Source organism: Microcaecilia unicolor, chromosome 3 (assembly GCF_901765095.1).
Source record: "Microcaecilia unicolor chromosome 3, aMicUni1.1, whole genome shotgun sequence".
NCBI lineage: Eukaryota > Metazoa > Chordata > Amphibia > Gymnophiona > Siphonopidae > Microcaecilia > Microcaecilia unicolor.
In genome coordinates, this window is record NC_044033.1 from 90727328 (window position 1) to 90742243 (window position 14916).

Sequence of the window (14916 nt, forward strand, 5' to 3'; positions counted from 1 at the left end):
AGGGCAACACACCAAAATACACTCACCACTTTACCGGACTACAGGTCATCCAAGCACATCAGAAGCACCAGGGGACCAGGCAGAGAGAGAGCAATCCAGACCTCCCTGCCTACACAGGTTAACTCTTTGCTTGTCTGTCAGCTGCAACACGGTAGCAAGGAACTCCGGTGATAATTGCATGCCAGCACAGGTTAGCTCTCTGCTTGTTTGTCTGCTGCAACATTGTAGCAAAAACTCCTATGATAAATTGCATGCATAGACACTCTGATTGTAAGACTACTATGTTTGCTACAATCACTGTAGTAAGTAACCCTAGAATCTGACCAACCTATATGTCTCAATTGTATTGCTTTTAGTGCCTGATTATAACTGTTTCTAAGTGCATTGCATTATAAACATGAACACTAACAAGCTACTGATAATAATCTATCTCATTCCCATAATCTACCACGCATGGACCACCCCCAACATCATCAACAACCCAACCACAATTCACCAACTCTATGTACAACCTATTAGCAACTCACCAGACCAAAAATACAATAACCAACCAAAAGGAAAAATCCCCACATACGAACACCACCAACAGAAAGAAAAAAAAAAAAAACAACAACGACAACAACAAATTCAACCACCGAGGAACAGACAACTAATAAAAATAAACACATCTAACCTCCCTACAGAACCATACCGCTCAATCCGAATAGGATACATCAACGCTAGATCAGCAGTAAGCAACTCAGTAGACATACTAGATTGGATCACCACAGAGAATCTAGACCTTCTATTCATCACGGAAACATGGTTCCACGGCCCTACAGACCCCGCCATCATAGAGACATGCCCACCAGAATACAAAATCACCCACTGGACAAGAAATGGAAAAAGAGGTGGCGGAATAGCCATAATTTACAAATCCGAGTTCACCATCACAACCACTGGCGAATCCACCTCACCACAACTCGAAATCGCCTCGACAAGAATCACTCATCCGAACCTACAGCGCAATCCTATTCTACAGACCACCAGGAAAATGGAAGGACTCCCAAACGCAACTCATGGACTTCATCTCGAACACATGTGTCTCTGCCTCAAACATCCTCATAATAGGAGATATCAACCTACACCTCGAAGACGACACCTCAACAGGCACACAAGAATGCAAAGAATTCTTAAAACTCTGGGATCTACACGCACCCAATACTCAACCAACACACGTAAAGGGACACACACTAGACATCATTACACACAAATTCGACCCAAACTCAATTCTCCTACTTACAGACACAAGATGGACACCCACACCATGGACAGACCACCATAAAGCATATGTCTCCCTCCACTGGCGAAAAATACACAGAAATGCAGTCAACAAACATGAACGAACAACATACACCACGAGAGGAAAAATAGATCCCACAACATTCTGGCAACAGGTCTACCAAAACGAATGGCCAACAAATACAGACACCATACAATTCCTCCAAGAATGGGATGACATATGTAAGACAACATTAGACACAATTGCCCCAATCCAAACCAGAACATCACATAGGAAAAAATCAAATCCATGGTTCACCGAAGAGCTGAAAGAACTCAAAACACAAGTCAGAAAGCTAGAACGCGCATGGAACAAAAAGAAAGATGAACACACACTGAATGCCTGGAAATCACTTTGGAGGAAATACAAATACACCATAAAACAGACTAAAAGACTACACTACAAAACAATGATTGGACCAAACTACAAAGACACACACAAACTCTTCTACCTTGTAAATAAATTGCTAGACACCACACCAGTTACAAACAACAGCAAAGATACACCAGGGGTCGACGACCTCGCGAAATACTTCAAGGAGAAAATTATACAACTACGACTTAAAATACCCACCAGCCCTATTGAATACACCACACTCCTAAACTGTCTAGACCCAGAAGACGGAATATATCCAGCAGACAGGATCTGGACCGAATTCGAATTACTGTCAGAGGACCTCATCTCTAAAACACTCAAAAGATTCGCCAAATCCCAATGCAAACTAGATATCTGCCCAAACAACCTCATGAAATCAGCTCCTCAACAATTCATAATAGACCTAACGAACCACGTGAACTTCATGCTACAAAACGGACTTTTCCCAAAGGATAAAGGAAAAATTTTACTCACCCCAATACCCAAAGACACAAAGAAAAACGCAAGCAAAATAACTAACTACAGACCAGTAGCATCTATACCACTAATAATCAACATAACCGAAGGGATGGTAACCAAACAACTCACAAATTATCTCAACAAGTTCTCAATACTGCATGATGCCCAATCAGGATTCCGGTCAAATCACAGCACAGAAACAGTATTAATTACTCTTATGACCAAATTTAAACAAATGATTGCAACCGGCACCAATATACTCCTCTTACAATTTGACATGTCAAGTGCCTTTGATATGGTTGACCACGGAATCCTATTACACATACTTGAATATTTTGGCATCGGAGGCAATGTCCTAAACTGGTTCAAGGGGTTCTTAACCTTACGCTCATATCAGGTCACATCAAATTCAACTACGTCTGCTGCATGGACACCTGAGTGTGGAGTACCGCAGGGATCCCCCCTCTCGCCAACCATTTTCAACCTAATAATGATCCCCTTGGCAAAACTTCTATCAAACCATAACCTTAACCCTTACATATATGCCGATGATGTAACGATATATATTCCTTTCAAACAAGACATTAATGAAATCTCCAACGAAATCAACCAAAGTCTACACATCATGAACACCTGGGCAGATGCATTCCGATTGAAACTGAACGCAGAAAAAACTCAATGCCTCATACTTACCTCCCAATACAACACGAATAAATTTACCGCTATTAACACACCTAAACTAAATCTGCCAATCTCAGAAACTTTAAAAATCCTTGGAGTCACTATTGACCGCCACCTAACACTTGAGACTCACGCGAACAACACAACCAAAAAGATGTTCTACTCCATGTGGAAACTGAAAAGAATAAGACCATTCTTTCCAAGATCTGTCTTCCGCAGCCTAGTGCAATCACTCGTACTCAGTCATCTGGACTACTGCAACTCACTATACGCAGGCTGCAAAGAACAAATACTGAGGAAACTTCAAACAGCCCAGAATACAGCAGCCAGACTCCTCTTCGGAAAACCAAAATACGAAAGTGCAAAACCCTTACGTGAAAAACTACACTGGCTCCCACTCAAGGAAAGTATCACCTTTGAAGTATGCACCTTAGTTCACAAAATCATTCACAGTGAAGCCCCTGCATACATGTCTGATTTAATAGATCTGCCACCCAGAAATGCTAAAAGATCATCCCGAACTTTCCGATCATCACTAAGTGCAAAGGCATAAAATACAAAGTACTGCATGCATCAACCTTCTCTTATATGAGCACGCAATTCTGGAATACTCTACCACGCAACCTGAAAACGATCTACGAATTAACCAACTTCCGCAAACTATTGAAGACTCATCTCTTCGAGAAAATTTATTGCAAGGAACAAAACACATGAAGTCCATACACACTAATAGAAATGCATCAATACACTCTCTTCTGAATTCTCTTCCCCCGTATTTTCACCACACTTAAAACTCTACCCACAGATAAAATTGTCATACCCTAATGTTGTCTTGATATTGTTCTATCGCCCTATCATTTCCCCATTATTACATTCCATCGTTTCTATTCCCAAATGATGTTTTGACTTTGACTTTGTCTTCCCATAACTCTTCACAATGTAACCCATAATCGTACTGTAACAAATTGTATTTCCATCATTCACAATGTATTGTAAGCCACACTGAGCCCGCAAATAGGTGGGAAAATGTGGGATACAAATGCAATAAATAAAAATAATAAAATAAAAAGATGTCAGTCCTCTCACCGGTGCAGAAAAAAGAAACACCTCAGGGACCCAGGGTATCGGGCATCCCAACCAACCCTGAAGTCTGTCTTGCACTGCCTTCCAGAATGCCTTAACTTTAAGGCAATGCCACCATATATATGCCCCATGGTTCCCCTCAGACCGCATCCCCGCCAACATAACCCCGCTGTCTTCGGGTATATTCGCTGGAGTCGGTCCGGGGTAAGGTACCACCTATATAATACCTTTACTGCATTTTCTTTGAGCGGTACATGTATAGAAACACCCGCCACCTTTCTTTCTATACTCTCCCATTCTGCTTCCTCCATGGTCGTACCTAACTCCTTTTCCCACGCCCGCCTGTGACAACTATGTCCTGGAGCCTGTGCGCTGACTCATCTATATAGTCTCCCAATGAGCCCTCGGGATCCAGTTAATTTTTCACATATCTCCTCGAGGGAGACTGGTTGCCGTTGAATGACCTTTCTGGTTGCTGCATTGTAGTTAATTTTTTAACTTAGTTTTGGGGACAGTGGCATGGAAAGAAGGTGCCTGTTTAAGGGAATACTGCCCTGCCTCAGATATCTATGGATTTTGGCACAGGTGGTGGGAAAAGTTGGATTTCAGGAGTAGCAAGTGCAGTGCTCATCTTGATCTGTAATGGGTGTTTTAAAAGTATATTTTTATTTTTTTTTTAACTTACATCAGGTTGGTTCCTGATGCCATCCAAGTGTTGGAGATCTGCTTTGGCAGTGGTATACTGGTAAATCTAGGGCAGCACCACTCCTTATACTAGTGATGATGATACCGAATTGTCAGCATTCTCTGCCTCCATCTCCTGCTTGGGGATGTAAACCGCTCATCTTGGCTGGTCTAGCTGGACTCTAGAAAAGGAAATTAGCTGACAAATGGGTATGGATATTTTCTGGAGACAAGTATTGGGCATTCTGAGAACACCTTCTTGGTAACATGCAGCTGCTTGTCATAAAAATAATACCTTATTTACAGGACACAATGAATTCTGAATCGGATTCTGAAAGTGAACACAGCCTCTATGAAAAGAAGAATCGTGATGGTGAAGACTGCATAGACTTTTCTAAAATGTGGTGCTCAAACAGGGAGTATTACATGCAACTGGAGAAACTGAAGAATGCCCACATAAAGGCCATGGCACAACTAGAAAAAATGTACCAAAACAAGCTACACCTCAAGGGAGTACTGCCCTTGGAGAAGAAGGAAAATATTGGTAGTGAGGTCTACAGGTAAGGCTGTATGTATTCTCTACTTGTGCATTCACCACTTCTTAGATGATAGTATGGTGGCAATGGGCAGGGATATTGAATTGATCTGCATCAAAATAAAGCATTTTAAAGGTCTCTGTTCGTTGTGTTGGTACCACTCCCCATTTCTAAATAAAGAATAAGGCATTAATTTTCAGAATTGCCACAGTTAGCAGTTCTGTAAAAGACAAGAAGAATACAAATCAAAATCCTAGTAGTCATTCATGCAGTTCTAGTATATGGGGTGAGGAGGGTGCTCCAAAAAACTTGAATACTTTTGCTCATTAATTTGTGTATAATTACTGTGGAGGAAAACCTCATAAATAAATGTAAACATATAAAAGTTGCTTAATGATTAGATTTCACTGTAAAAATTCTTAAAATTGACAGCAAATTATTTTTACCCTGTCAGTATATTAGAGGAATCCTAATGAAAAGACATTATATTTTTGGCAGAAGGAAGTTCCAGTGATCCAGTATATTCTCTGAGGTCAAGCAGGCTCTCATATTCTCATGTGTGGGTAGACACCGATCCATGTCGTCCCGTCAGGCATTTATGCCCAAGTAAAAAACAGAGCTTTGTGAAGCACAAGCTGCGTTCCACTTTTTCTTTCTCTCTGCATGAAGAGAACCTGCATTTCTTTAGAGTCTCTTCACTTGTCTGGTTTTTCGAGCTTTTGAGTGCCTTTGACCTTTCTTTTTCATACCCCTTGCCTTGTTCCCTTTAAAAAAAAAAATCCCTTTTGTTTTTCTTAGTTTTTTTTGTCTGCGTCTAAGTTTCCTTTATTTTTCGACGTAGGCCATCTTTAGGCCCTTGCTCCAGTCAAGAACCCCCTTTTTTTCGTGCCTTTGCCCCTTTTTCAGGCACCATTGAGCCATTTGATTTGGCTGTCGAGGCCTTCCTGTCCATGTCCACGAAGACTCTCAGTGGCTTCAAGAGTTCTACCCGATGCAACCGGACCATCTTGGGAAAAGATACCCATTCTTGGTGTCTGCAGTGCCTTGGGCCTGACCATAGCCCTGCTAGGTTTCATGAGAAGCAAAAGATTTTTGGAGCCAGGTCCGGTTCCTCAACATTGGCATCGAGGTCGGAGGCGTCGGCATGGATGTCGAGTGTCGCACCAGCATCGGGAGTATCGGTAGGCATGGCTGCTTCGAGACCTCAAGACACTGGGAGCAGTGAGGCATCGAGTGGGTCTCCACCTGTCTCGAGGCCTCCTGCTATGCAGACTCACCTGGACCATCCATCGTTGGACCCAACCCCGAGGCGATGTGAGGATTCGACGTCGTCCTCGTCAGCACCGAGAAGCATTGGTGATGTGCTTCGAGCAAAGGCTAAAAAGCACCGTCACCAGTCACCCTCTACACATGGTGCTGGGAGCTTCGAGGCACCGAGGCATATGGCACCCGAAAAGCGTCGGCGCCGGAAGGACTGCTCTCCCTTCATCCAGGAGGTGCCGATGAGACTATCTCCAGGCAGCTGTGATCCTGCTCTCATATTGGCCCCAGCGGTTCTGCAACATGTGCTTCAGCTGATGCCCCAGCTCTTCCGATATTGGCCCTCAAGTGCATCCAGGCCTTGCTGCCTGAGCTGCTAGATGGCCTCATACAGCGATGTGCCATGGTATCGGGGGTGCTTGTGCCTGCCATACCTTCTGCTGTGAACTCACCTGGTCCTCAGCCTGTGGTGTGGCCTCCAGCGCCATCTGCGGCACCGGTGTCGACTGCCATCCAGGCTGGCACCCCTCCATCTGTGGAGGAAGCTTTATCGGAGTCGAGGCGGGAGCCAATCTCTCGACACTTCTCTCGGGGACATGACTCCTTGGCATCGAGGCAGACCCGGTCTTGGTCATCTCATACAGAGATTGTGTCTGACACAGAGAAGGAGTACTCATGGGAATCGGAAGAGGATTCCAGATATTTTTCCTCTGACGAGTCTTATGGGAGCCCTTCTGAGCCCTCCCCACCACCTGAGAGTAGACAGTCTCCACCCGAGAGCTTCTGTTTCCCATCTTTTGTGCAGGAAATGGCTGATTCTATTCCGTTCCCTGTAGAAGTGGAGGATGAGCCTCGGGCCGAGATGCTCGAGGTCCTGAACTATACCTCCCCTCCTAAGGAGGCAGTGATGACTCCTCTCCACAAGGTATTCAAGGTAGTCCTCGTTAGCAACTGGGCGACTCCTCTGTTGGTCCAGGTTGTCCCCAAGAAGATAGGCACCCAGTACTGGATCCATGGTGAGCCTGGGTTTGTGCGGCTATCTTCGTATCATCCACAAAAAGGTAAACCTTTCCTTCCAACCCTTCAGCAATCTCTCTCACAAATATATTAAACAAAATGGGCCCCAGCACCAACGCCTGAGGAACCCCACTGCTCACCATCCTTTCCTCCGAGCGGATTCCATTTACCACCACCCTCTGCCACCTGGTGGTCAACCAGTTTTCTGTCCAGTTCACCACTTTCAGTCTAAGTTCAGCCCTTTCCGCTTATTCATGAGTCTTCTGTGGGGGACCGTATCAAAGGCTTTGCTGAAATCCAAGTCGATTACATCTAGCGCACTGCCTTCATCCATTTCTTTTGCCACCCAGTTAAAGAAGTCAATGAGATTCGTTTGGCAGGATTTTTCTTTGGTAAAGCCATGTTGCCTCAGGTCCTGTAACCCGTTGTCTTCTAGAAAGTTAACTATCCTTTCTTTCAGCAGCGACTCCATTACTTTTCCTACCACCGACGTGAGACTTACTGGGGTCTAGTTTCCCATGTCTTCCCTGTCTCCACTTTAAGAGGTGCTGCGAGGACCTCCCTGAGGTCCCTCAGTATCGTGGTATGTATACCATCCGGTCCCATAGCTTTGTCCACCTTCAGATTCTCCAGCTGTTTGTAAACTCTTTCTTCCGTAAACGGCGCAGTATCCACTTCATTCCCAAATATTCCTTCAGTAGCCAACCGCAGTCTTTCACCAGGATTTTCCTCGGTAAACACCGAAGAGAAGTAATTGTTTTGCACATTTGCTTTATCCTCCTCACTTTCCACGTTATGTTCCGCACCTGTAGGGCGGCCCACACGGCCAATTCACCTCTGAGCGCTTTTTCGGTAGCGGTGGCCGGCCATACTGGCTGTCGGCATCGGCCATGCTCGGGCCAGTCTCGATGACCGGCCATGCGGATGGCGGTAGGCATTGGTCATGCCTGGGCCAGCCGCGATGGCCGGCCATTCTGAAGTGGGCGGAGGGGGGGTACCGGTCAGGTTGGCTATCAGCATCTGTCAGGCTCGCTTCAATATTGTAGCCGGCCATTTTGGTTCAGTCCTGGAGGCTGGCCATGTGGACTGTTGGCGTCCAGGAGGTGGGGCTTCCTTCCGGCGGATTGTGCAGGATTGGTCATCTCTCACTGCTGCTCCAGCCTTCTCTAGCAGCCAACCTACCCAGGATCGCTCTCTCCAGCTGACTGTAGTTACTGCCGATGAGGGGACTATTTAAGAGCCACATTCTCCTTCATACTTTGCTTTGGCTTCTATTGTTATAGAGGTTTGGTGCTTGTGATTGAGCATTCTGCTGTCTACTTTGCTGTTTGCCCTGACTATTGGACCGGACCTGACTATTCTCTGTTCTGCTGCCTGCCCTGACTCTTGGATTGGACCTGACCATTCTCTGTTCTGCTGCCTGCCCTGACTCTTGGATTGGACCTGACTATTCTCAGCTTTGCTGCCTGCCACGGCCGGCGGCTGTGTGACCCCGCTGGTATCCAGAAGTCCTGGTGGCCACCTGCACCTGGGGGCTCAACTCCCAGGGAACGGTGGTCGCTCCCCAGTTGAAGCTAGGGGTCGTCCGGCTGCCTGACCAAGTATGGCGCTCCTCTTCAGTCCACCATGCTCTGTCAAGGCACAAGGGCTCACTACCGCAGTATTGCAGTCATCATAACACCACATAACCATTCTCATTATCTTTCAGTCTCGCAATTCTATTCCCATCTTTTCTCCTTGCTCCAGTATATCTGAAAAAGGTCTTGTCAGCTCTCTTTACATCTTTAGCCATTTTTTCTTCCGCTCGCACTTTTGCTGGCCGTATTTCCCTCTTCGCTTCTTTGAGTTTAATCCGATAATCTTTTCCATGATCCTCTCATCGTGTTCTTTTGTATTTCTTGAACAGAGCATCTTTTGCTTTTATTTTTTCAGCTACTTGGTTGGAAAACCATATAGGCTTCCTGTTTCTCTTGGTTTTGTTTACTTTCCTCGTGTAAAGATCAGTCGCCATATTTATAGCAGCCTTCAGCTTTGACCACTGATGTTCCACTTCTGTTCCACTTCTACGCCTACCCACTTCAACAGCTCCTTTTTCAGGTATTCCCCCATTTTATCAAAATCAGTACATCTGAAATCCAGTACTTTTAGTTTTGTGCGTCCACAATGCGCCTTCGCCCTTATATCGAACCATATGGTGTGATGATCACTATTACATAGGTGGGCACCCACCCGGATATTAGAAACACTTCCTCCATTCGTGAGCACTAAATCCAGCATCGACCCTTCCCTCGTAGGTTCCGTCACCATTTGTCTGAGCAAGGCACTTTGACAGACGTCTACAGTCTCCCTACTTCTTTCCGATTCCGCAGACGGGACGTTCCAATCCACATCAGTCTCGGCTGAATATCTTGTGGGGGTCCCAGCTAATATTGGCTAGGACCGTCATAAACTCTTGTGGCCAGTATCTGACGAATTAGCCCTGGATATTCAATGCTAATGGCTGTACATGGCCCAGCAGTGAATATTTGGGGCTAATTCTGCTCACGGCATCCAATGTCTGATTCCTGTGTAGAAGGAATGGATCCTCAGAAGCTTAACCGAGATTGGGAGGCGGGGCTGGTGTTTGGATGATGGGGCTAGTTCTGGGCAAGACTTCTATGGTCTGTGTCTTCAGAAGCTTAGCCGAGATTGGGAGGCGGGGCTAGTGCTGGGCAAGACTTCTACGGTCTGGGTCCTGAAAATGGAAGATACAAATCAAGGTAAGGTATACACAAGAAGTAGCACATATGAGTTTATCTTGTTGTGCAGACTAGATGGACCGTGCAGGTCTTTTTCTGCCGTCATCTACTATGTTACTATGTAACTTTTTTTTTTTTTTTTTTTTTTTTAATTGGAACATCCAGAACTGCACATAGCACTCAAGGTGCAGCAGCATCATGAATCAATATAGATGCATTATAATAATCTCTTATCCATTGCTTTCCAAATAATTCCTAACGTTCTATTTGCTTTTTTGATCACCGTCACCTGAATTGAGTGAGGATTTCAGCCCGCTGTCTAGAGCGGGGGTGGGCTACCTGTGGCCTTCCATTGAATTTTATGCAGCTTGCAGGACCATGGGAAGGATACACAAAAAACTACCATTAACCAGTATTTTAGTGATTTTTAAATATACTTCCTTAATTCCCCAGTGGCTACTGTCCCCCTCTCTCTTCCCTCAGAGTCTGGTATGCCTTTCGGTTTCACTTTGACAGCTTCAGGTGGTATGGGCATTCTTAACAGAGCAGCAAGTAAATCTAAGTAGCCCAGTGGTTAGTACAGTTGGCTATTTTGGATTCAGGTTCAAATCCTACCTCAGCTCTTTTTTTTTTTTTTTTTGTAATTGAGTCCTCCAGAAACAGAAAAATATTGATTGTACCTAAATATATAAGCCATCTGCAAACCTAAAGGCTATAAAGTGGTGTACATTCAGGTACAGTAGGTATATTGTTCTTGGAGGGCTCACAATTAAAAAAACAAAAGAGTTAAAGTGGGATTTGAACCTGAGTTTGTAGGTTCAAAGTCCATTGCTTTAACCACTAGGCTGCCCCTCTTTTCTGTATGGATGTCTGTGTGACTATTTTCAAAGAATGCTGCTATACAAACGTCCCTTGTTTTTCCCCATTCATAATTGGGATGTTCCAGTTCATAAAATGGATGTTCGTGCTAGACATTCCCAGCATATGGACGGGATACATCTCACGTATTTTTAAACAGGAAAACTTGACATGTTTCGTTTTCGAAAATACATTTGAGATGGATGTCCATTTGGGATGTACTGACTTGGTGGTTCTTTTAAAAACGCTGCTCCACGTCAACTGGCTCATTTTTATGTTTATGTTTATTAACACTTTCAAAAAATTATAGTAGATTGGTAAGGTAAGTTCTCCGAGGACAAGCAGGCTTGTTTTTCTCACAAGTGGGTTGTCGTGGTCCAGCGACGCCCGGTTTGGCAAGATTGCCAGAGGAAAAAACTTCTAGAGCTTTAAGGAGCGCAAGCAGTGCTCCAATGCGCATGTGCTTTCCTGCCTGCCGCACGAACGCGCCGCCTCAGTTCTTTTTCGTCTACGTGAGAAGAAGCTGGTTCTTTTCTGTGCTCCTCAAACATCCGGTATAATCTTTTCGGAGAGAAGGTTGAGGAGGTCGCTAACCAAATCAAGAAGCATACTGATGCTATGTCTTCTCTCTCCTGCCGGCCATCTTCTGCTACTGCCTCCTCATCCGGGAGATATTTACTTCCAGCCCACCGGAAGTATCTTTGATTTCGGCTGTGAACACATCATTTTCAGTACTGCGTGTTGCCTTTTGGCCTCATGTCAGCTCCCATGGTCTTTACAAAATGTCTAGCGGTAGTCGCAGCATCGCTATGCAGACTGGGAGTTCATGTGTTCCCTTATCTCGATGATTGGCTGGTGAACAGCACCTTGGAGGATGGTTCTCGGGAGTCCATGCAAATGACTGTTCGGGTGCTGGAGCTACTAGGATTCGTTATCAGCTACCTCAAGTCCCATTTCCATCCGGTTCAACAATTGGAGTTCATAGGATCCCTGCTCAATATGACTGTCTGAGCCTACCTCCCAGGGATGCGTGTGCACAACCTTCTTTCCCTTGCGTCCAAGGTTCGGGCATCGCAGCAGGTCACAGCTCAGCAGATGTTGAGATTATTGGGCCACATGGCTTCCACAGTATACGTTACACCCATGGCACGTCAGCACATGAGATCCGCTTAGTGAATCCTAGCTTCTCAGTGGTATCAAGCCACGGGAAGTCTAGAAGATGTCATCCAAGTGTCCCAGAGCTTGTACGCTCCCTTCAATGGTGGATAATTCGGTCCAATCTGACCTTGGAAATTCCATTCCAGATTCCTCAGCCGCAAAAAGTGCTGTCAACAGATGCATCTCTCCTGGGGTGGTGAGCTCATGTAGATGGGCTTCACACCCACGGATCTTGGCCCCGTCAGGAAACTAATCTTAAGATCAATCTCCTGGAATTCCGAAAGATCTGGAACGGTCTAAAGGATTTCAGAGATTGGCTGTCCCATCAAATTATTCTAATTCAAATTGACAATCAGGTTGCCATGTATTACACCAACAAGCAGGAGGGCACCGGATCTCGCCCTCTGTGTCAGGAAGCCATCCAGATGTGGCTTTGGACTTGCCATCATGGCATGTTTCTCCAAGCTACTTATCTGGTGGGCGTAAACAACAGCCTAGCCAACAGGCTGAGCAGGGTAATGCAACCGCACGAGTGGTCTCTAAGTATGGGTGTATCCCACAAGATCTTCCGAGTGTGGGGCACCCCCTCGGTGGATCTTTTTTTTTTTTTAATCAACTTTTTATTTTAAACAAACTCCTAAGAGTCATAGAAATACAAGCAATTTCAAAAAATCCTTCAACAAGATATATAAACAGAAATTATTTTCCTTTAACTATCGACCATAAAATTAAGGCAAATTGATCCAAGATTTAAAGAAAATACAAGAAATGAAATAATAGTTGCTGCTGCCAAGAAGCATCTCCCCCCTTAGCCTATCTAGCAGTGTTGTCTGGTGGCCCAACTGTTACATTAACATCCTCTTTAGAGGCCAAGAAATCTATCAACTGTTTTGGGTCAAAAAACTGAAACATTTTTGTTTGATACACAATTCTACATATATATGGACATTTTAAAATAAAGTTAGCTCCTATGGTGAGAGTTCTCGGGCGTAGTGCCAAAAAAGCACTTCGCTGTTTCTCTCGCCAAATCTGGATATAACCTTACTTTTGAGCCAAAAAAAGTTGATTGTAAATGCCTAAAGGAAAGCCTCAAAACAGCATCCCGATCCATTTCCAAAGCAAAAACAACTAGTAATGTTAACCTTTGAGTTACAACCTCCAAAGAGGATTCTAAAAAAGATGTCAAGTTCATCTCATTCCCTCTATTGGGTTGAGAGGTAATATTCTCCGCACTAGTTCTGTTAGGCAAATATTGTGCTCGCACAATAGGGGGTAAGTTTTCACGCGACATACCCAAAGTCTCAATCAAATATTTTTATACCATATCAATGGAGGAAATCAGAAGAGACCTAGGAAAATTCGTAAATCTCAAATTTAATCTTCTTGATTTATTTTCCAGATATTCCAAACGTCTTGCCATAAAGTCTCTGTCCTTAATCATTCCCTGGTTAAGGACTTCCATTGTTTGCACTTTTCCTCCATTTTTCTCCATATTGGAAACTGTATTTATAATTGTTTGTGCTTGCTGGAGGGACACGCTGGATAATATCTTTATATCTGATGAATTTCTCAGAGTCTGTTGTTGTAAAGAGCCATGCATGGTTGCAGTTAGGTCCCAGAGTGCTTCTAAAGTCACCATGGGAGGTTTTTTAATTACTCCCGCTTCTAAAGCCAAAAGGGTGGTGTTAACAATTTTTCTCAGGTTACTCACGGTCTCTTCTTCCACCGTGACTGTTCCTGGGCCTTGCAACAGAGATAATGGGTTCCCTCGTTGCGTTAGCCCTTCACTCTCTGGAGAGAGCAACGCAGACCTTGTTTCTCCTTCCAGTCCTCTTGGCTGCGGGGGCCCCGTGCATTCAACGGGGCTGAACGACACCCCGTCATCACTGCTGGCCAGCCCACTCATGCCGGTCCCGACAGCAGGGGAAGAAGTGCTACTCGGTCCCAGAAGCACCCTATATTGCTCTAGCGTCGGCTGATTCTGAAGGTGGGTTCCGCTTGGTGTAGAGGGCAACACTCGAGATTTTCCCCTCCGCTTCCCCATAACTGGGAAATCAGTTCCTTCCGATCTGTGCTGTGCTCAATCGAGCGCGTCTGGTGCAGCAAACTGATCAAGCAGCCATCTTGGATCGGCTTTGAACGTCGGTGGATCTTTTTACCACTCAACCACAAGGTTCCTCATTTCTGTTCCAGGCTTCAGGCCCATAGCAGATTGGCGTCAAATGCCTTCCTACTTCATTGGGAGACAGGCCTTCTGTATGCATATTCTCCAATACCTCTAGTGGGAAAGACTTTGTTGAAACTCAAGCAAGATCACGGAACCATGATTCTGATTGCACCCTATTGGCCGCGGTAGATTTGGTTCCCTCTTCTTCTGGAATTGTCCTCCAAAGAACCGTGGAGATTGGAGTGTTTTCCTACCCTCAGAACGAGGGGTCGCTTCTGCGGCTCAACCTCCAGTCTCTGGCTTTCACAGCCTGGATGTTGAGAGCCTAGAATTTGCTTCCTTATGTCTTTCGGAAGGTGTCTCCCGAATCTTGCTGGCTTCCAGGAAAGATTCCATTAAGAGGTGCTACTCTTTTAAATGGTTTGCCGTCTGGTGTGACAACAAGGCCATAGATCCCCTTTCTTGTCCTACACAGACCCTTCTTGATTACCTTCTACACTTATCAGAGTATGGTCTCAAGACCAACTCTGTAAAGGTTCACCTTAGTGCAATTAGTACTTATCATCAGCGTGTAGAAGG

General features: G+C 45.0%; 1 protein-coding gene across 6 annotated transcripts in view; it reads left to right on the top strand.

The window, feature by feature from the left end:
* The window catches only part of FAM161A (FAM161 centrosomal protein A), an 86195-nt gene that overhangs the window by 46218 nt on the left and 25061 nt on the right, over positions 1 to 14916 (top strand). For all 6 annotated transcript variants that reach the window (XM_030196171.1, XM_030196168.1, XM_030196169.1 and 3 more), the window contains one exon: positions 4910 to 5163. In XM_030196171.1, coding sequence (XP_030052031.1) covers positions 4916 to 5163 — 248 coding nt within the window. In that variant the 5' untranslated portion in view covers positions 4910 to 4915. The remainder of the gene's footprint in view (positions 1 to 4909; positions 5164 to 14916) is intronic.